Source organism: Aquarana catesbeiana, linkage group LG11 (genome assembly GCF_042186555.1).
Source record: "Aquarana catesbeiana isolate 2022-GZ linkage group LG11, ASM4218655v1, whole genome shotgun sequence".
In the NCBI taxonomy this organism is placed as follows: Eukaryota; Metazoa; Chordata; class Amphibia; order Anura; family Ranidae; genus Aquarana; species Aquarana catesbeiana.
Window position 1 is genome coordinate 78361540 of NC_133334.1, and position 23949 is coordinate 78385488.

Consider the following 23949-nt stretch of genomic DNA (forward strand, 5'->3'; position numbering starts at 1 on the left):
TCATGGATGGTAGATTGATTCATTTCTGGCGAACACTTTCAATCTAATTTACAATTACCAGTAAATCGAAAGTGGTTGAGATCAAAAATTGCTGCCTCAATGGCAAGCTTTAGGGGGGGAATAGCCTGGGATGCAGTCCATCACTCAATGGCCCATAAATAGTAGATCACTGGCCAAGCTCTCTGTTCCTTTGGCTACTCTTTGCATAACCCAAACAGCACATGGAGCAACCCACTTCCCTGATGCCACACACACATAGGTTGTGTCTTTTTTCAACCTCGCCTACTATGTAACTATGTACTTTATGCCTTTAAACCAGTGGTCTCCAAACTGTGGCCCTTTGCTTGCCTTTATCTGGCCCTTGGGGCACTATTTTATCTACTGATACAAACAATGGCACATAATTCCCTGCCAATAAAGGGGCACAAATCCTCCCAATGACACCAATATTGGGGCTAAATTCCTCCCAGTGATACCAACGATAGGGCACAATTCCTCCCAATGACAACAAAGATAGGGTATTGTTTTTTCCCACTGACATCAATGGCCATAGCCCGGCCCTCCTAAAGTCTGAAGGACAGAAAACTGGCCCTTTGTTTATAAAGTTTGGAGACCCCAGCTTTAAACTATCTAAAGTCAAACTTTTGTCTTTGGGTATGAAAGGCAAAGGCTAGAACCCCCGTTTTTATTGCAGCCTGTGTCATCCTTTATTATACTTTTCCTAGTGCAGATTAAGGATGAGCTCAGGCGTGTTCGCAAGCCGCACCTGCCGAACCCGCCAGGAAGTCAGCACTGCACAGCGCTAATCACAAGCAGTGAGACATTTCCCGATCTCTGCAGCCGCACATCGGGACAATGTCTCACTGCTTGTGATTAGCGCTGTGCAGTGCCAACTTTCTGGCGGGCTCGGCACGTGCAGCTTGCGAACATGCCTGAGCTCATCCTTAGTGCAGATGCCTTTCTACATCTGTCCCTAGAGGTTAGCTCTGGGGTCATGCAGTTTGGTTATAATCCCTATGTGAAACATTACCTGCATGGACTTTGCATGTCCTCCTTGTTATTTGTGAGGGCTTCCTTTCAAAATCAGGAAACCTATTGGCTGTATAATTGACTTCCAGCCAATTTGGCCCAAGTTGGTGTATGTATATATACAACGTGTTTGACGGTGCTAAGGACATTAGATTAAAAGCTCCACTGTAGTAGGGTCTGAGGTGAACCTCTTTACTTCACGAAGCACTGCAGAAATGTTTAGGCCTTATCTGCTAATAAACAAAATAACTAAACTAGTTTATATTCTCCAAACAGATGTATTGTACATAGAAGCTCGATATTCTCAAAACTTCCCCTGTGGATTATTGAAGCCACTGTCTGTGCCAAGTGACAGCTCCAGTTACAGTGATTCAGATTTTTGGCCATTTCCTATGTAAGAAAAACAGATGTATTTGTTGCATTAAGTCAGTAGGAAATACCTGACCATGTTCCAGCGTCTGGCTGAAAAGAAAAACCTAACCCTGAGATCAATATGTGCTTTTGAGTGTTGAGTCTTTGCATTTTCCTTCATTATTATGACATTTGTAGCAGTAAGCCTAAGGGGACCTATTGGCAGATGACACGGGCAAAGCCAGGGCGAAGATTCTAAGTACCAGTCAGTCTTCTTTAGAGTACCCCACAAGGGCTGATGGCTGAGGACCCTACCTTAGTGGCCCATGGCTTTCTTTGCTGCAAAGTGGCACCCTGGTGTTGCCCTGGGGATCGCTCCATCAGTGGATGACATGAACAAAGGGGCTATAGGGGCAGTGACAGTGGTCAAAACAGGAGACTAGAGAGTATTCAAATACAAGCAAGGGTTTAAGCAGGCAGCTAGCAAAGAGCAGATAGGTACAAGCAGGGGTTGAGGCAAGCAGAGGGTAGTCAGGCAGCCTGAGTCAGCAATGAGCAGGCACTAGATGAGAAAGTAGGTTGAGCAGGGGTCGAGACAAGCAGCAAGAAGGGGGTAGTCAGGCAGTTGATGTTGGTAACAAATTGGCAGTAGAGAAGAAAGTAGTCAAGCAATCTGCCTCAGCAACAATTAGGCAATAGCAAGCTTTAGCATCAAAGATCACAGGTAGGTAGCAAGAAGACACAGCACTTGCTTGTTCATAGACTGGTACCCAAATATGCTCCAGGCCACTCCTATAGCACCCTCCGTGTACAGTAGAAACATTTTGTTGGGCTCTTCTGTAAGCAGAGGAGCCAGGGTTAATTTGTTTAGAGTTAGCTGGCAGAGCTCCAAGGGCTGAGTCCCTGTTGCCTTCCCCTGGCTTCTGGAACTGCTGGAGGGTTCTAGAACTTGGAGGGTGGAGGAGCAGAGATGAGGTCTCATTATTTATGGAGTCTCCTCCAATCCCTGGGTGAGAACGGACCAGAAATTGGAGAGACAGGCCATAAATATTCTGGAACCTGGCCATATGGGAGCAGAGTCCATGGTCGAGCTGCCTGGAGGGGACCCCTGGGCTGGGGGGCTCTGGCCCTGGGCAGAAGGAAGGAGCCAAAGAAATAGAGAGAGAGCAGCAGATGAACCCTCACACCCCTTCAGTCTCAGCTAGGTTTAGCTGAAGCCATTCTGGGAGCCATTGGGACCTGTCAAGCAGAAGGCCTGTTCAGCAGTCACATGTGCCACAGGATTCACCTAAGGGACTGAGTGAGTAGCTTCTTATGCAGAGCAGACAAGGACAGAGTCTGCCTTCCTCTATGGGCTGTCGAATGGAAACAGAGCACCTGTCCATTGCCATCCAACTATCATCCAATCCGATCCACCAGATGGATTGAGAACAGATCTCTATCCATCTGTGTCTAGCGGACAGGATTGGATCGGATGTTGGGAGGAGCAATGAGGAAGCAATTGCATAAAGAGCAATGGATGGTCTGATCGGGTCTGCCTGACAGTTTTTCCATGGGAAAGGGGCCCAAGGAGTGAGAGGATACAATACAACTTGGGTGGGGGCTGTAGGGTTGCCACCCATCTGGGATTCACCTGGACAATCTGGGTTTTGAATTATGTACTTGGGTTTAAGGCTACCTGAAACCCAGACACATTATTCAGACCAAACTGTGGCTCCCCAATGTGTGGGTGGGAAATTTGAAGCCAAGCATTCAGCAGGTACATCATGGATGAAATGGGCTGGTGACTGAGGGGTGCTCTGCAGACTCTAACGTAAAGCTTTGGGAACCCTGATTTAAGAGGGAATGCTGGGAACTCAGATGTAAGTGGGGGCTTTGTGAGCAGAAAACCCCTTGCATAAAAGTTCCCCTTTACACTAGAGTCCACAGCGTTTCCCCTTAAAAAAAAAAAAAATGCTGTTTGGTGCTAAAGTGTTCGGGGGGTGGGTTGGTGGGGAGGGGTCAGGCACTGCCACTTTTCCCTGACAGTGTCTTTTTATAGTAGTACTCAAGTATGGAGTTTTGTATTGAATGAGCCAGGGTTTTACTGCTCTCTAGGTCTACAACTTGAAAATTTCCCTTCACTTCCTTTTCTGATAGCTGGTGCCAACTGGCAGAGGAAATGAGAGGAAATCTCCCCAACAGATTTAATTCCTGAGGAAGCTATGCAGGTCCTGGAGGGGATATGTAGGATATGGTGACGCTTTCTTCCAGGATTGCCTGAATCACTATACTGGCTGAATAGCATTAAAGTGGTTGTAAACCCACTAAAATAAATAAATAAATAAAAAGACAAAGGCATAATGAGCTAGTATGCACAGCATACTAGCTCATTATGAAATACTGACCTTAGAACAAAGCCCCTGCTGCGGTCGCAGGACACAGCTCCGGCCGGTGACATCGCTGTCAGAGTTGCTTCCGGGTATTGCGGGCTCCGACACTGTAATTGGCCGGAGCCGTGATGACGTCACTCCCGCGCATGCACGTGGGAGCTGCCGGTAACGGCACACTAGCTGAAGCAACTGTTGCTTCAGTGCGCATGTGCTGATGACATCAGCACATGCTGATCCAGGGGATATCTCCTAAACCGTGCAGGTTTAGGAGATATCTGGGGTAGCTACAGGTAAGCCTTTATTATAGGCTTACCTATAGGTAAGTGGATTGTAAGGGTTTACAACCACTTTAAAGATCATTGGACAAGTAAAACAGGTAATATAAGTATTGCAGCTGTGTATTTTACGGGCACACTTATACAAAGGGATGAGCTCCCCAGTGTGCTGCAATGTCCATAGAGAGGCCGGGTGGGTCATGGAACAGGCTGTTATGTGCAGAGAAGCCCAGGACTTAGCTGTGCTGTCTGGCACTAGTATCTGGATCACATAACTAGCTGAACATATGTAGAAATCCTATGGCAGGTAAAACATTTTACATATATACATTTCAGCGGTGGATTTAGTTTGGAGCTCAGAATTACGGACATAGTTTGCCATACAATAAAATTTGACTTTTCCCTTTTTTCCCATTTTTAATTATGTTTCCAAAATATTCCAGTTACACTGGTATTCTACAGAGCGTCTTTGCTGCTTATGCTGTTCATAGGACTATATTTGGATTCCGCCTCAGACATTTCTCAAGGAAACTTTGTTTTATTACATGCTAAATATGAAGTTGTACATTTTATATTTAGCCAATGTAAACAGGGAATGCAGAATTTACCATGTATTTACCACTCTTAGGGATTTTGATTAAAAGAAATGCATTGATATAGTACGTTAAAGAGCTATGTGTGTAGTACTATAAGTCCCAACAGCCAATAAGGTCTCAAATACAGTTTTTTTATATTTCCACATGCTTTTGCTGGAACATCCTTCTGCATGTTGATGGGAACCACTGCAATCCAATGGTGAACAAGCTGAGGCCCACCTCAAAAAGCCAACATTCTTTTTTGCCAGCTTGGTGGTACATTGCAGCTTGACAAGACCTGGTATCTTACCAGTTGTGATCACTGTAAGGACTGGGGCAATATCACAGCTTGGTATCTGTTTCATTGGCCATTCGCTTACTATGGGGAGACTGAGGACAGGTGCGGTCACATGATTTGACATTTTATGTTGTCATGGGTTGGCTTTAGGTTTGGGGCTGCTGAGGAAGGCCAGTCCTATAGCCTGTAGTAAGTAAGGACTCATTTTTATAATTGCTGCAGGGGTAACTATAGGAGGTACACGGAATGCAATCAGTTGTTGACCCATAAGATAATACGACCCAAATACATCCCCCCAGTTTGCCACAGTACTACCTACTGTAGTCTATTTGCCTTTAGTAAATCAACCCCATTATGTACACTGGCTACACCAAGTAAAATTGAGAAGGCTCCTATAAGTGGTTTTGGAATGCTATAAAAATGCTTAAAGGCTTAGGCATCATTATTATACTTTAAGCCTATTATAAGTTGGCAAGTTCAGTAGGTTCCTTAATCTTAGTTGAGAACATTGTGTGCATGTACGACTAAAGATAAATCCATTGTCACAATTAAAATTTTTATTTTCCTATATAAAGATTTAGTAAAAATTCAGCACGTGTGCACATAGAGAAAAATGTAATGTTAACAAATGCAGATACATGTTGAAATGTCACATTTCTTAGCATAGACAAAATTAAGGTTTGTGGTCATCCAACACTAAAATGTCAGCTTTGGTGGACAATGATGTGGTACAGTACATACTAACTACTGATCAGTCTTTTAAAGTTCATGGTCCTGAACTCTGCTCCTGGATCTACGTAGCAGGCTCATACATGATCTGTCTCTTAAAGTTTACATTCTTTCATTTTGTCCCTGAATCTAGGTACCAAGCTCAAAGATAGTCTGTCTGTTGAAGTTCAAAGTTCTGAATTCTCCTCTTGAATCTAGGTACTGGGCTTATAGATATCGGTCTGTCTCTTGAAGTTAGCATTACGTAAATCTGTTCCTGAACCTAGGTACCAGACTCTCTTTTGAAGTCTAAGGTCCTGAATTCTGTTATGGAACCTAGGTACCGGGCTCATAGAAGTACTGTATATTGTAGTCCAACAGTCAGGGAGTTAGAGCAAAGAGCAGCCTCATTTACAGTAGGCTGTTGCTAAGCAAAACCAAATCTGAAGAAACCTGAGTTTTGTAAATCAGACAAATTTTCACACTTATGACCAGATCTAAGACCACATCCAAGATTGCAATGCAAGTGCCATTCAATAGGTTACTGAAGTACCTGCATTGCATTGTGGGTGATTGAAAAATAGGCCTTTAAGGTTTGACCAATCTACACTGTTCTTGTAATAAAGCTGTTGTCTTTACATATGTCAGAACTCATTATTTGCATTTTTTTATCCATAGGAGAGTGGTAAGTAAGGATGGCAGAAGCCCACCAAGCCGTCGCATTTCAGTTTACAGTAACTCCAGATGGCATTGACCTGAGATTAAGTCATGAAGCTCTGCGACAGATCTATCTCTCTGGCCTCCACTCCTGGAAGAAGAAGTTCATTAGATTTAAGGTAACAAAAGCCTATATATGCAGTGATACCATCAAATAATAAGTAATTTGTCACTTGATTTTTATTAATATATTCTGTCACAGATGCACTGTATTTCTTGACAGAATGCTCTGTGCAAATGCAGATACTGCCAATGGTAACTGTACACCTTCAGACTCTGGGTCTGGTTGGGTTTGTACAAATTGTTACACGTCTATTTATTGCATGCTTGTTTTCCTCTATAGTGTTTTATCAATTGACATTATTTGCTTTGTGATACCCAATTAAAGAGTTAGCCCACCAAAAACGTATATATATCAGAAGCTTCTTTTATTGTGGGGATAGCATGGACTCTGTGCCTCTTTTGTCATTCTGTAATATATATCAAAATAATTAGCCAGCTCCCTCCTCATAGTGGCATATAGGAGCTTGGTTCCTGGGTGAAGTTTAATGCCTGCGGTAGTTCTTTGTATTTGCATCTTGTTTCTATTTTATCATGGCAACACTACATTGAGGAAGTTCAGTGTAACAGACACAAATGTAAGATAGATGTTACAGAAGAAAGAAAGATAAAGAGAGAGAAGTGCTTATATATGAAGCCTGTATTCATATGAACATTTCTTGTCGACCATCACAACCATTGAGCGTTCAACAGTCATTTCTACAATCTGGAAAGAAAGTCAGAAGCCATTGTTGACCTCTTTTTATGAAATGCCAGTTGCCAGTCGCCCTAAATACTACAAGCCTCTGACAAGGAACAAGTACAAGTTCTGACTTTTACTTGGCTTTTTTTTTTTTTTTTTTATTGAGCATATTCAAAATTATACGTACAAGACATCGGGTAGGTAGTACATCATGTATAGGCATCAATGAATTCCCCAATGATCCAGATAATAGTGTAACCATCAGCAGTCTATGACCACAATGTCCTGAATCCCCAGCCCTACCCCATAACTCAGTATGGTCGCTTTTTTTTTTTTTCTTCTTTTGTTTTGTTTTTATGTTTTTACAGTAGAAAACAAACAGTTGAAAAAAAACCCCAACATGTCCTTTAGGAGAAGGAGGTAACCAATCCCCCCTATTCCATTAAGGGCAGAACCCCCCCTCCCCCAAGGGATTGCAACGTTCATTTTAGAAACCATGGGCAATGGGATATAGCTTTAAATACCCTACATCCTTCTAACTTCAGCATTTGTCAGTGCATTGTGCTCATACTCCCACCCTCTGGTGGAACTCTGCCATTTGGATTATACTCCTAGTTATAGCCGCTACTCTAGACCCCCTCTTCCTTCAGTGAACTCTTGGAGTCCACCAATCTAAACCATACCTTCCTAAATTTCTTGGGGGCACCCCTGGCTTCATACATCATCCTATATAAAAGCACATCCGCATTCACTACCTTTACCCACATCCCTACTGTCAGCTGTTCTCCATAGATCCAGCGCTGGGCTATACATTTTCTTACTCCAAAGTATAAAATCTTAAGGAACAGTTTAGTGTAAACATTCACCTCCTCCTGGTCAAATACCCCCAGGAGGCAGCGTAGGGGGAACATATATTAGGTAGGTCAAAGTTATCAGATATAAATTCAGTCACTTGAGACCATAAAGGTCTTATTCTAGGGCATTCCCGTACCATATGGATGAAAGTCCCTTCCGCCCCATACATTTATGACACACTGTAGAGTCTCTCTTATGCATTCGGTATAATCTAGTTGGCGTGTAGTACATCTGGTGAAGGTATCGAAGTTGAATCATCTTATCCGTGGAAGAGATGACAAAGACAAAATAAGTATCCAGAGCTTCCTGCCATAACTCCTCAGACAACTCCAGTACAATAGCCACCCATCGAGCCCTGGCCTTGGATATCAACCCCCCGGGTTCCCGGGACCCATCTCCCTATAGTATCTAGAGTTTCGTTTGGTTGGATCCGGATCAATTAGAACCTTCTCCAGAGCCGTATTTTGTACCTGAAGCTCCCCTCTCCCAAACTGTGCCACCGTTGTATGACGCAGCTGAGCATAGCGGAAATGCCACATCCTGGGTATTCCAAATTGTTCTTGCAATTGTGTAAAAGTGGACAATCCGTTATTCTGGCATATATGATGTAGATACTTTATACCATACTTTGCCCATACTAGTCCATCTGTCAATTTAAAAAACTCCTCCAAGGATTTATTACACCACAAAGGGCTATTTGGGGATAGCCGTAAGGGCTCATCCTTCATCCGCTGGGAACAGAGATGGAATATTTTACCCAGAAGTGTCATGACCGATCCCACCCTCCTCCCCGGGATCCCCTTCCTGTATACCATATTTTGTAGGGTTTCTTGCGAGGAGGCAACCGCTGCTTCCAGTAATTAGTGGCATTAGGTGTCTGGGGAAAAAAATCGCCAATGTAAAAAGGACAATTGCGATGCGAAAAAATAGGAGCGCAGGAAGGGCTAGCTCCCCCATCATAACTGGTAATTTTAGAACAGATAGAGAGATTCTGGGGGCTTGTGTTCCCCACATAAATCCCACTACAATGGAGTCAATGGTTCTGGAAATCTGCAGTGTCGCAAAGACCGGAGAATTTGAGAGGCTATAGAGAAATTTAGGGAGAAAAATCATCTTAAACAAATTTATTCGTCCCATCAATGTGATTGGCAAATTCTGCTATTTCTGTACCTTCTCTCTAAAGGCCCCAATAATCGGTGACAGATTGGTCTCCAGAAACCGTGAAATAGGGAGCTGTAACACAACCCTAAATATTTAAAAGAGGTAGACAAGGGAATGGGACAAGCAGATGGAAGTACTACTGCATCATCTATGGGAAAAAGGGCCGACTTTGTCCAATTAATTTGAAATCCGGAATCTCCAAATTCCTGAATCAGCCTGAAGGCCACCGAAAGAGAGGGTCCCGGGTCCTGCAGATACAAAAGCATGTCATCTGCATATAGCAACACCCTCTCTTCAAGCTTCCCAATTCGCAGACCAGACATATTAGATCTCAGATCTCGTAGTAGATCTCAGCTTAGCCGCCAGGGGCTCTATGGCCAGGGCAAACAGGAGGGGCAATAGCGGGCACCCCACCTAGACCCCCTGGGATATAGGGAAGGGATCCGATATAATACCATTAACCCGTAATCTGACCATCAAATCTGTGTACAGCAGCTGCACCCAGGAGATAAAGACAGGTCCAAAACCATAGGATTCTAAAATGCGAAACAAGTACGACCACTCTACTGAGTCAAAAGCCTTTTTAGTATCTAAAGAGGCTACTGCTCTTGTCCTGGAGTTGTCATGTACCGTTTGCAGGTTCACAAAGAGTCTCCTAATATTTATCTATGCACACCTCCCCTGAATAAATCCTGTCTGATCCGCATCAACCAATTTTAGGATAACTGTTTGTAGTCTCCCTGCAGTAATTTTAGCCAGAATTTTGGTATCAACATTCATTAATGAGAACGGACGATAGGAGTCACACTCTCGAGGATATCTTCTTCTAAAGCAGCACTGTCTTCATTTGTCAATATCAGCTAGGTAGGTCCCCAATGCCTCTCCCCCCGCTGTAGAACATGACACATAAAGTTCCTTATAGAATTGAGCAAAGATTCTTAGAATGTCAGCCGAGTCACATATCTCAGCCCCCTGCCTGTCATAAACGCATTTAATATACACAGGGACGTATTCTGGCCTTGCCAGAAATGCCAGTAGCCTGTTATTCTTGTCCCAAAACTCAAAGATGCGCCTCCTCTGTGTGAGTCTAAGTTTTGTGGTTCGGTCAGTCAAAACAACACAGTATTCCCTGGTTCTTTGCTGTAGGGTCAGCAGTCTCTCTCTAGTGGGTCCCCTAACATATTCTGCTTCTGCTAGCGACACTCCTGTCTCCCTATCCTGCACTGTAGAGGCCAACTGTTTTTTAAACCCGCTTACCTCCGCTATGAATACCCCCCCGCAGAGTGGCTTAAAAGGCCTCCCATTGGAGAAGATGAGACCCAGTATTTCCATTTTCAGCCCAGAAGTGATTAATAGCCTCAGTACATTTAATCGTCACTTATTCCTCTTGCAGCCAACTAGCTTCCATCCGCCAGTGACGGACCCTGGTTTTGGCCCCAGACTGAATTCCAGCAGCATGGGAGAATGGTCAGACAGAGCTCTAGGTAGATAGGATACCTCCTTGACCAGCTCCATACCTTCCCCCTCAGCAAGGATAGTGTCTATTCTGGAGAGTGTCTTGTGTGTTTTAGAATAACAGGAGTACTCCTTAGTGTCGGGATGGTGAAATCGCCAAACATCCCTGAACCCATGTGTAGACAGCCATCTTACCAGGGGGGCTGGAGCACCAGATGGCGCACCCAGCCGGTCCATGGCTGAGTCCGCTACTGCATTGAAATCCCCAAAAATGAAGATCTTCCCTTCCTCTATCTCATACATGGCTCGTAGCATGTCATCCAGATGGGACAGCGAGAAGGGAGGAGGCACATATAAATTCACAAACGTCAGGTACCTGTTCAGCATCTGCACCACTAGTATGATATATCTCCCTTTAACATCAGTCTTAACTGCATGTATGGAGATGGGTATAGCTTTTGTGACCAGTGTAGAAACCCCCCTGGCATATGAAGAAAAACTAGCATGGTAAGCTCCAACAATATGGGTCCTTTTAGAGAAAGAACCCTGGAACCTTGTAAATGAGTCTCCTGCAATAGGATTAAGTGCAGTTTATACTTTTTTATATAATCAAAAATCAAGGAACGTTTGAATTTGGAATTAAGGCCTCTGACGTTCCAAGCCACAACCCTAAGACTCATCTCCATTGCAGGTGATCATAGAGCAGGTAGTCTCCTCCTTGGAATAAGGGGAGCCAAAAGATCAGGGCCCCAGAGTTCCCCTCCCACCCATAAGGAGCACAGTAGCAGCATAACTATAAAGAACGTGTTACACACTGAGTATAAATAATCCCACCCAGATATAGTTTAATTTGCCCCAACAGTGAAAACTTCCCCAGTCCCCCGGCACCCAGCCCCAACATGCCAGGCACTTTGATCGCATAACTTTGTACCAAGAGAGGAAACGGATGTGCGACTTAATGTAGCCACACAGGACCCAGCACCATGAGGTACCAGTCCTCGAGTTCAGTCTAAGAAAAGCCTCTCCGTCAAAAAAATAAAACAGAAAAACCTTTGTAGTATAGAGAACAGTCTGCAGGCTTCCAACATGGAATTGTATAGTCAAACAGCAAGTACTATATGGGTTTATAGCATCTCAATCTGGTTGTTGAGCTGCCAGAAAAACAGAGCAATAGTTGTGAATCCCAGGCAGAGTGTTACCCAGGGGAAAAATTTCAAAAGGAGAAAAACATATATATCCAAGGGGGATAAAAGAAAACAGCAGGAAATTTCCACACCACCTCCCTCCGGTCTACAGATTCCTCATAGATTGTTAAGGGGGACGGGAAGAAGTTTCACCCTGCGGGCGACCGCGGGCATTCAGCCATTATGAAGCTTAAGTAGGAGTTGTGAAAAAATAGACCTTCCCGTTATCCACAATGCACAGTTTAGCAGGATATAGCATACTGTAGATCAAGTTCAGATCCCTAAGACACTGTTTTACTGGTTGAAAAGAGGCCCTCTGTTTCTGAGTGGCAGCTGAGAAGTCAGGTTAAATGGATATTCGATAGCCATTAAACTCCAGCTTAGGGTCCGTCCTAGCCCCCTTCAGAATATTCTCCCGATCACAAAGATGCAATACCTTCGCTATCATAGATCGGGGAGGTGCTCCCTTTTGGCGGAGCTAGGCCCGGAACCCGATGTGCCCTTTCAATAGCAAACATTTTGGTGAAAGTATCAGGAGCCATGTGCTCTCCAATCCAGCTCTCCAAAAATTCTTCCAGGTGTCTCTCCTCCACTCCCTCAGGGAACCCCACCAGCCATATGTTATTCCTTCTCATGTGGTCTTCCATGTCAGCCATCTGTAAAGTGTGCTCAGAACGGGTTTTCTTGGTCACCTGCGCAGCCCAGAAGCCTGACAGTATCTTCCAGGGAGGCAATGCGATGGTCTGCAGCCTGAGCCTTTTCCCTGAGTTTCTGCATATCATGCTTCATGAATGAGAACTCCATCTTAAGTTCACTAAAATGATCAATAAGTTTGTTCTGACATCCCTGTATGGCTGCCATTATCTGTGTAAGGGATGGTTCATCCTCCTCCTCCTCCCCCCTGCCAGCTCTGCTTATGCGGTTATTCAGTCTGTCCTGTGATCTCCCTCTTCTCTGGACATGAGCCCTCTGGGGTCTGGCACTCACCTGGTCTGCTGGAGAAGACACTGGCTGTGGAGTCTCCACAGGTCTCTGGACCGGCGGCCATTCCTCATCCTCCCGGTTACCAGCTTCATTTTGAGACCCCCAGGCAAAGCGGGCTAGTCATTCTCCCGGCATTTTGGGCCAGGGGAAAACATATTTAACCATCCTTGGAGGTTCCCCGGAGGTCACAGCACACATCCCCAGCAGCTCAGCTCAAAAATCAGACGCTGCTTTCACAGGATCAGGTAAGGTTCAAAAGCCTGCAGATGGAGCTCTGTCCCTTCACTCCTCGCATGCTGCGCGCCGGCTCCGCCCCCCTTACTTGACTTTCTTAAACTTCTGCTTACTTGTTCCAGATATAAGGCAAGATAATGACCAAAGTAGGTCAGCGATAGCAGCCCCTTTTCTCATAACAGTTTTATGAGAACTATGGGATAAACAAGTAATATCTAAATACAAGAATCATGTGCATTCTTACTTGAATCTTGATGTCCTTTGTGTATTTATTCAAAATCTGTGCAGTGATCTAGTATGAAACAACTGCTATACTTTGCAGTATGTGCAGTAGCTTCCTTTGAGAAGACCAGTCACCGCTGCTGTCTCTCCTTGTGCAGAGGCTGGTCTTGTATCCACCCCCCTCCTGTAGTTTTCTGAATTTTGATATGACTGCTACTTTTATAAAGGAGATATCAGAGTTTGAAAATGTAAAACGATGATCACAATGTGGATATATATCCTTTGCTGCTATTGAGAAATTTATTTAAAAGATATGTTCATCTTTCGTAACATGTTACACTCATATTCAGGGTGTAACATGTTACGAACGGACCAGCCCCTGCACCTCCCTGATTCCCCGATCTGACAGCTAGTGGGGATCCCCACCCCGATAGCTGTCACAATTTACAAAAAAACCTGGCCGAGCTGGGCTTCACCCACTTGGCCATGTCACTCATTTATAGTATTCTGTGAATGGAAAACTACAAGGTCCTGCAGCCTTTGCGGCTACCACGAACTGCCGTGGAGCGCTGTGGTAGTTCTTTCTCTTTCTTCTCAGATTGTATCTGCTTGCCCATATGGGATATACAGGCACACAGATACTCTGGAATATCTGCTGGAAACCTGCATGGCACCAGTGATCTGCTGATCGCTGAAGCAATGCTTTACAGGCTCAAAAAAATAAATAAATGCACATTTTTTTACCTGCAAACAAATGTGCATTTATAATTTTTTCCTAAAAAAGCAACTTATCCTTTAAATGAATGTTTTTTTAAGCCTAGAATTAAGGTTTATTGATATTGAATGCATGAGTTGTGATGTTTAGTATCATTATTCCAAAAGTACTCTACTACGACATTAATCAGAAAATGTCCTGCCTATCACAGTCATGCCAAGGATAGAGAAAGATTTCCTTGCCTTGGCCAAAAAAAAGAGTGCATATTTCACAGGGAAGTGAACCTGCTCCCCTTCCTCTAACATAATTATACTTTTTTGAATGACCTTACACCTAGACATAAACATGGAAGGGTGCACAGCAGTTGAGGTACAGCAGATCCAAACAAATAAAGATAATGATAAATTTACAGTAGAAAACTTGATTTACTGGTGCATAGCACACATGAGACCCTCTTTCATTGACACCTTGATAGGTGTTAGGGTTCAAGTATGGCCCTGAAACACTATTCGTAAATCAAGGCTTCCTCTGCAAGTTTATTGAACTACTGGCTTCTTCTTTGCTTCTTTTTATAATCCTGGCATGGTGCCAGCATCATATTTTAATCTAATCGCAAAATGTTTATTTGGTGGGACACAGACTGCAATATTACTATTTCTTCCATAGAATGGAATCCTCACTGGCGTCTTCCCATCAAGCCCTACCAGCTGGTTAGTCGTGGTGGTTGGAGTGACATCAGCGCAAATGTATACCAAAGTGGACCCGTCACTAGGATTAATAGAGAAAATAAACCAAGCACTTGCTACAACGTAAGTCATTAAATGAGATGACATCTGTACAATGATAAAGGAAGAAGGGATGTGTCTCTACTCTGGGCTCACAGCCAAGAATGGCACGTGTATTCTCTAAAATAATATGAGTGAAAGAACAGTAATATGTTTTGAAGCAATGAACATCGCTCTAGTGGTGCTCAGACATTACACTATAATACAGAAAGTCAGTGCGGCCCAGCACCTCAATGACTAAGCAGACTGCTTGGTCTTAAAGTGGAACTCCAGCTGTAATTGCCCACAAAGCCATCTGCCCTACCCCCTGAAGCCCCACGGGTCTTTCTTATTTAAAATAACCTATACAAACCATTTTCTGCAATCTTCTAGAGAGTCCAGTGAAGTCTTAGGAGCTTCCTCTTCTTTCTTAGTGAAGGGGGTGGGGGACAGGCATTCCTCGAAGGCTGAGCACTGTTATGTTTTGAAGAACTGTGAGCCCACCCAGTGCAGTGACTCACCCCCAGGGGGTGTGTGAACAACAGGTTGGGCTTACAGGAAATGGGCTGAATATAGTGGGTGTCATTCTGCTTGGAGAGGACCTGTGGTGCCAGATGAAATAATAATCTGGGGACAGCACTGAAGCATGGAGGGCATAAGTAAAGCGTTGGCACATTTTTTTTAATACAGGGTAGAACACAATAAACAGCACAAGTAAAAATAAAAAAGCAGCTAAGCAATTTCTGCTGCAAAACTTACCCTCGATTTAGACATGTCCTCCACTGTATCTCCGTTCCACAACAAGATGTTGCTGGTTTCCTTGTTAAATGATGGCCAGCATCATTCATCCCAAGTCCAGGCTGTCATGGACATACCCCCATGGGGTGTATCACCACACAGGCCTATGGTCAACTTAAAGTAGTGGATTTTAGGGGAAAGTATTTTACTTAGATGCTGAAGTTCTGCTTTAAAGTGGGAACTAGGATTGTGAGGCTGATTTATGAAAGCTGGAGCTGCGGGGTCTAGCAACCAATAGGGTTTTGTCTAGGTGAACTGAGGAATCTGACTATATGATATGTAGCACAAATCTACTTTTGCTTCATGGTTCTTTAACCCATCTTTAATAACATTTCCGCCAGTAGGGGGCGCACACACTGCTTCTGCTGTAAATATTCACAGAAGAAGCCGAACGTTGGTAAAGAACACAGAATGGCGATTTGCTTGTGTAAACAAGGCAGATTGGCATTCTGACTGGGGGGAAGGGACCAATTCTGTGTTCCTGCAATGCAGGGACTAGAAGCAATTTCTTCCCCTCGTAAAAACAGTACACAGTGTACACCAAAACACTGGCTAGGCACACATTAAACCCTTTGATCGCCCTATATGTTTAACCCCTTCCCAGTCAATGTCACTAGTATAGTCACAGTGCATATTTTTCGCACTGATCACTGTATTAGTGTCACTGGTTCCCAAAAATTGTGAGTGTATGATTGTCCATCGTAATAGCGCAGTCCCACTATAAGTCGCTGATTGCTGGCATTACTAGTAAAAAAAAAATTAAAATTCCAGTATATATTCCATCATTTGTAGACGCTATAACGTTCATGTAAACCAATCAATATACGCTTATTGGGATTTTTTTACCAAAAACATGTAGCAGAATACATATTGGCCTAAATTTTATGAAGAAATTCGATTTTTTACATTTTTTTAATTGGATGTATTTTATAGCAGATAGTAAAAAATATAAATTTTTTTTTTTTTATTGTCGGTCTTTTTTTGTTTATAGCACAAAAATTAAAAAACACAGTGGTGATCAAATACCACCAAAAGAAAGCTCTATTTGTGGGGAAAACATTTTTTTTGGGGGGGTTCAGCGTTGCAAGACTGCGCAGTTGTCAGTTAAATTAACTCAAAAAGTGGCCTGATCATGAAGGGGGTAAATTTTCCGGAGGTCAAGTGGTTAATTTGCCCCTTCTAGGTAGCAGACAGTAGACAGCCCAGTGTAGTGGGTGTTTATTTATGACAGTGGAGAAACTGCTAAATGCATTAGGATTCTTTTTACCCTATTTTACAAACTTGTCTGGTGTAATAAAGCTTGTTTAGTTCAGTGATGGTGAGAGTACAGCAATGTTAGAAAGAGACTTGCAAGACTAACATTTGTTTATAGATGGAGCATTTAGATTAGGCTTTAGATCAGTGGTCTCCAAACTGCAGCCCGGGCCCAGATGCGGCCCTTTGCTTGCTTTCATCTGGCCCTTGGGGCACTTTTTCCATCCACTGGTACTAATAATTGGGCATAATTTCCCCCACTAACGCAAATGAAGGGGCAGAATCCCTCTCAATGACACTAACAATGAGGCCCAATGACACCAATGATGGGGTACAGTTCCTCCCATTGACACCGAAGATTGGGCATTGTTTATTCCCACCGATGTCCAGACCTTTTCTACTCCCAATAACCACAGTCTGGCTCTCTATTTTAGATCATGGGGATTACAGACCGGGAGTTCTAGGATTTCATACTCTAATGCTGCGTACACACGAAATTCTGCCAGCAAAACTCAGATGAGAGCTTTTTGTCGGAAAATGCGACCGTGTGTATGTTCCATCGGTCTTTTGCTGGCGGAATTCCAGCCAGCAAAAGATTGGGAGCAGATTCTCTATTTTTCGGTCAGAAAAGTTCCTATCCGAAAATGCATTTGTCTGTATGCAATTCGGACGCGCAAAAAATCACGCATGCTCGGAAACAATTTGACGCATGCTTTGAAGCTTTGAACTTCATTTTCTCGGGTCATCGTAGTGTTGTACATCACCGCGTTCTTGTTGGTCTAAAGTTCACAAAAATTTTTTTGTGTGACCGTGTGTATGCAAGGCAAGCTTGAGCGGAATTCCGTCGGAAAAACCATCCAAGGTTTTTCTGAGGGAAAATCCGCTTGTGTGTACGGGGCATTACAGTTTCTGCTAAGTATGTCCTGTGTGCTACCTTCACTGCACTGGTCCTGCCATAGAGAAACATTGCTGGCTTGGCACATAGTCCTAGGACAGCTATGGTTCTCAGTGGCTGGGACCATTGAGATAGAAATAGCTTAATGTCAGTGGATAACGCTAACGCCCCGTACACACGGTCGGACAATGATCGGACATTCCGACAACAAAATCCATGGATTTTTTCTGACGGATGTTGGCTCAAACTTGTCTTGCATACACACGGTCACACAAAGTTGTCAGAAAATTCCAATCGTTCTGAACGCGGTGACGTAAAACACGTACATCGGGACTAGAAACGGGGCTGTAGCCAATAGCTTTCATCTCTTAATTTATTCTGAGCATGCGTGGCAGTTTGTGCGTCGGATTTTTGTACACACGATCGGAATTTCCAACAACGGATTTTGTTGTTGGAAAATTTTATAGCAAGCTCTCAAACTTTGTGTGTCGGAAATTCCTATGGAATTTCCGACAACAAGGTCCTATCACACATTTTCCATCGGAAAATCCTATCGTGTGTACAGGGCATAAGACATTTTTGATTTTGTTCAGACCTGATCCAGAAAATACATAAAAGCCATAAATCAATATGCTATGGTGGTGTAAACCTGCATCAGGATCCATCAGCACACACTGTAATATTATTAAATCAGTACAGTAGGCATATTGATTTATTGTTGCCTGTCCAGCGATTTCTCTGATGTAATCATTCTGCAGACAGTATGTTATTGCTGTGGATACATCTTGCTGGTTACACAGGATCTTTTTCTTCATAATTACAGAGTATACTGTTACTTAAAATTGGTATTCACAGCGACTCCCTTTTTATTTGTAATTGTTACTGTTATAATGAATTAGGTATAATTTTCATAAGGTGAATAATTCAATAACTGTCATTACTTGAGTATCAGAAAGCTGTAAATACACAGTTATGCTTTTTTTTTTTTTTTTTTTAATCCAATTTGGATATCTATTATATACACAGTCCTTAACAAACACACTCCATATACTGATTTGCAGTCAGGAATGGTACTGTGATGTCTTTTTTTATATAGACATACAGACTCGTAGGGGGAGCTGCACACAGAATCTGGTAACCAATCAGCTTCTAGGTTTTATTGTCAAAGCTTAATTGAACAATCTGACATTAGAATCTGATTGGTTACTATGCATAGCTGCACCAGATTCCATGTGCACCAGTGTTAGTAACTCTCCTTCATATAAGGGAAAAACCTTGCGCCAAACTATAATCTAAAATAATAACTTATGAAAAAAGCTGCTCCCCAAAACAATGAACTTAGCACTTGGTTAAGGCTTATTGATATGTGACAACCGCTGGCCGCTGGGCTCACGTCCAGAATTTCTCCTATGCTCGAGTGGAACGCATGCCAGCTTTGGACGTGAGCCCAGCGGCAAGCGGTTGTCGCATATCAATTTTTGTAGGGCTAACCTCAGTGCCAGGTGAAGGCACCAACAAATGTAAGCAGGCACCGTTTTTATGTATGATTTTAAATAAAATACAGTATTGCGCTATGTATTGTCCCTTTGTTTTCTATATGGGAATACTTGGTGGAGAGGAGGTTACAGTTTAGAAGATCCATCCATTAACCAAGGGTATCCAATTAGGATTTCCCAACAGCGCATTAGACCTTCTTAAATAAGTAAAGAGGCCATGTCCATTTGGTGAGCAGTTTTCATTTCAGAGCACTTTGGGTGTATTCATATGATAAACGGTGAAGAAATTCTCCCTTTTATCGGTGTGGGTCTACTATCAAGACACAACATTGAATGTTATGGACTTTTAAAATTTATATATCAATCAATTTTTTATCACATCATATGTATATCACAAATGGTTATTAACCACTTCCCGACCGCCTCACACAGATATACTGCAGCAGAAGGGCACGTACAGGCAGAATCACGTACCTGTACATTGCCCTTTAAGAGGCGGCTTGCGGGGATACCCGCGATCGTCTCACGGAGAGGAAGAACGGGGAAATGCATTTCCCCGTTCTGCCTAATGACACTGTCACTGATCACAGCTCCCTGTAATCAGGAGCGGTGATCAGTGTCATGTCACACACAGCCCCTCCCCCCCACAGTTAGAATCACTCCCTAGGACACACTTAACCCCTACAGGGCCACCTAGTGGTTAACCCCTTCACTGCCAGTCACATTTACACAGTAATCAATGCATTTTTAATTGGACTGATCGCTGTATAAATGTGAATGGTCCCAAAATCGAGCCAAAAGTGTCCAATCTGTCCGCCATAATGTCGCAGTCACGATAAAAATCGCTGATCGCCGCCATTACTAGTAAAAGAAAAAATTATTAATAAAAATGCCATAAAACTGCGCAAACCAATCAATAATCGCGTATTGCAATTTTTTTTTTTTTTACCAAAAATATGTAGAAGAATACATATCGGCCTAAACTGAGGAAAAAAAATGTTTTTTTATATATTTTTTGTGGATATTTATTATAGCAAAAAGTAAAAAATAATGCTTTTTTTTTCAAAATTGTCGCTATTTTTTTGTTTATAGCGCAAAAAATAAAAACCACAGAGGTAAACAAATACCACCAAAAGAAAGCTCTATTTGTGGGAAAAAAGGACGTCAATTTTGTTTGGGAGCCACGTCGCACGACTGCGCAATTGTCAGTTAAAGCGACGGAGTGCCGAATCGCAAAAAGTGCTCTGGTCTTTGGTCAGCCAAATGGTCCGGGGCTTAAGTGGTTAATCGTTGCACTTCTAGGGACATGTTCACTTTATTCCATGATATATGGTCTTATTTAAAGGAATTTATTAGAATAATTTTGCACTTTATGCACATGTTCATTTTATACCATGTCATATGGTTGTATCTAAGGAACCTAATAGAATCACTTAGCGCCCCCTATCATCCATTTAACCAACTCTCCTTCATAGTATCCAGTATGCATTCTTCCAAAATAAGATTGCTTGCTGATCTAGTCATCTGGTAACATTGGGTTTGATTTACTAAAGACAAATAGGCTGTGCACTTTGCAAAGTGCAGTTACACTCTCCGTGTGCATTTGCTCTAAAGCTTAGTAAATGAGGTAAAGCTTCACTTTGCATAGAATACCCAATCACGTGCAAGGAAAATAAAAAAAAAAAACAGCATTTTTACTTGCACATTATTGGATGATGGAAGTCAGCAGAGCTTCTGCTCATTTACTAAGCTCTGGAGCAACTGCTCTTGCAGAGTGCAACTGAACTTTGCAAAATGCGCAGCCTATTTGCCTTTAGTAAATCAACCCCATTAAGTTACAATCTACTATCTACGAGTCATTTTGGACCTTTAACGTGCGTTTTTCTGTCTTCAAGAAGCTTTGGTTACATAGAAGGAAAAACAAGCATCTATTTAAAGCGGAGCTCCACCCAAAAGTGGAACTTCCGCTCATCGGATTCCTCCCCCCCTCCGGTGTCACATTTAGCACTTTTCAGGGGGGAGGGGGGTGCAGATACCTGTATAATACAGGTATCTGCACCCACTTCCAGCATAGATATCCACAGAATCTGTGGGTATTTACGCCACTTCCCATCCCCCCGGTGTCTGCTGGGAAACACACAGGTCTCAGAGACAGCAGGGACCATCTGTATTGCGCTGCGCAACTCACGCATGCGCAGTAGGGAACCAAGAAATGAAGCCGCAAGCCTTCACTTCCTGATTCCCTTACTGAAGATGGAGGCGGCAGCACCCGAGGACCGAGAGACGGTTCGGCCTTGGGTGCCAACATCGCGGGCGCCCTGGACAGGTGAGTGTCCATGTTTTAAAAGTCAGCAGCTGCAGTATTTGTAGCTGCTGATTTTAAAGAAAAAAAATTTCGGCAGAGCTCCGCTTTAATGAATAAAGTTTATTTTCGATCTATGGATATCTTAATGCTTGTAAATATATTTTGTTTTCAGTGGATACATGACAAGTCAGACTCAGAACATTGTCAGTGGTGTTATCTTTGGCACTGGTCTATGGGTGGCGCTCTTTGCCACCATGCGCTACTCTCTGAAGATGCTCCTGTCTTACAAAGGATGGATGTTTGAGGAACATGGAAAGCTCTCCACTACTACTAGGGTATGGATGGTGAGTAGATCCAGTAAATCGCAGCCAAATTTGTTATAGCTCTTGTACTGTAATTTGTCTACAATTTTACATCAACACTATAACCCCCCCAAAATAAAAAAAAATGTTTAAAAAAAAAAATTCTAATCACTATATCAGCTTTTGCCTAAAGCTGCCAACCGGGCCTGGCTAAACAAAGATTATCTAACACAAGAGCTGTGCAGATTCTTGCCTGAATCTTGGTGTTTTTTGTGAATTTCTTCCAGTGCAGCAATCCTGCATGAGATAACCAAACTCCTTTGCAGGAGTTTTCTGTAATAAAGACCAGTCAACACTACTCTCTCTCCTTGTGCAAGGTGACTGGTCTTGTATCTGCCCCCTGTAGTTTTTTGAAGGCAGCCTGTAGCGGGTGGAATGCCTGGTCTCATCAGAACTTCTGCACTCTGCTCAAGCTATGTGCAGCCCAGTGATGATGTTACTGCTACTTTTACAAGGGTATATATGGGTTTGCAAAGGCATTTTCATTTGCAAATTTTAAAGCTTGTACAGGTCAAAGCTTTGTCTGCAGTTTCATGTCACGCTGTAGACCAATAACAAAGAAGCAGACAAGGAAATAATAGTTTACTTACTTTGAACTTGGAAATCATGTGAAATTAGCATATGCCATCTTTGCATAGGTGCAACCGTTGTTGTTGTTCCAACAGTAAACCTATATACTTATCAGACTGTTCATGCTTTTATTTTGGTGTAAAGACCAGCAATGTGCCATAGTGTAATCCAGCCAGAAGTTTTGTTTGGCTGTCTGCAACTACAGCTACAAGCTTGTTGTTGTTGGATTGCAGTGGCTTATTATCTTTTATTGGCCCCTTGATATGAATATTAACTCAGTAGCCCATCAGTTGATCAGGTCTTCGTAGGTAAACTTGCAGTGTACTACTCTTGAGCAATTTGTGTCATTGTGCCAGAGGATAGCATACATGTTTTGGTTTTTCAGGGAATGGTGAAGTTGTTCTCTGGACGGAAACCAATGCTGTACAGCTTCCAAACTTGTCTTCCTCGCCTCCCAGTGCCAACTGTTAAGGACACAGTCAGAAGGGTAGGTTGTGCATTATTTATAGCATGTTTAATCATAGAAACACATGGCTGTTTGTTACTGTGTAACCGCTTTGTAGCTAAAGTACCTTCCATTACATTCGTGCTTTTTGAGATTTTTGTTTTTAAACGTGTAAAAAAAAAAAAATCAGATATTTTTTGGTTAGGATTGTAACATGTATCTTACCATAGAGTAATACTGCACAGTAGCATGTCATTGCAATGAAGCACCCTCAATAGATATGAAAAACACTCTCTGCCATGCTGAGTGCTTGGTCCCTTAATTTTATTCAACTGCATAATTAAAGTATATCTAAAGCCAAACCTTTTTTATTTAAAATAGACTAGGGAATGATTAAAAGCACTGTCAATTTTTTGCCATCTTTGTCTCAATGGGGAGATTTACCTTCACTGCCTGTAACTGTCAGAGAGTAAGGACATCTCTTCAAAGTGAGGACAATCACCTTTAAAGCTGTCACTGGAATAAGTGTCCCCATTAGAAAATGTCTTCCCTGTTCTGGTGTCTTGTCTTACTTAAAGTACCCTTTAGGATCACTCTGGATCAGTCCATGATTTGTGTCTTTTTTCAATATTTGTCAAGCCATGATAAAGGTGGACCATTTGAGCTTCCAAATGTATTAGCCAAATGTTGAAAACCATAACAAGGATGGAGGCATTTGTTCAGTTATGTTCGATGCCTTATATAAAGTCCCAACCCCCTCTTCCTTCTTCAAGTGTTGAAAACCATTTCTGGACTTAACACAGTCTGACACTTTCCTTTTTCACCCTCATTCAATCTGGAACATGAGCCCACAGTCTTTACTCTTTGAAGGGCCTAAAGGGAATTCCTACATATACCAGACTTGGGACTCAATTTGGGCAGTTAATAAAATAAACAATCCAGTACCCCACACTCCTTTCTCAACTTTCAAGCTTTATTGCTTTCTTTGCCCCTGTTGGAGAAATTTACACTCTCTGTTTGTCCTGGTGACCTTTGTTACAGGTGCTAAAAGTAACAGGCAATCCAAAATTTTGAGTTGTCACCAGAACAGAAGGCAAGGATAAATCTTCCAATTTCACTCCTTCGCTACTTGTAGTGACAGCTGTGTTACCGAGAAGTTCCCTCACTTTGGAGATATGTCCTT

The 23949-nt window shown here is 42.7% G+C and overlaps 1 protein-coding gene across 4 annotated transcripts in view; it reads left to right on the forward strand.

Annotated features, from left to right (window-relative positions):
• CPT1A (carnitine palmitoyltransferase 1A) overlaps positions 1-23949 on the forward strand; it is a 119238-nt gene that overhangs the window by 23845 nt on the left and 71444 nt on the right. For all 4 annotated transcript variants that reach the window (XM_073604569.1, XM_073604567.1, XM_073604566.1 and 1 more), the window contains exons 2-5: positions 6287-6444; positions 14544-14686; positions 21562-21733; positions 22707-22808. In XM_073604569.1, the coding sequence (XP_073460670.1) occupies positions 6304-6444; positions 14544-14686; positions 21562-21733; positions 22707-22808 (558 nt within the window). In that variant the 5' untranslated portion in view covers positions 6287-6303. The remainder of the gene's footprint in view (positions 1-6286; positions 6445-14543; positions 14687-21561; positions 21734-22706; positions 22809-23949) is intronic.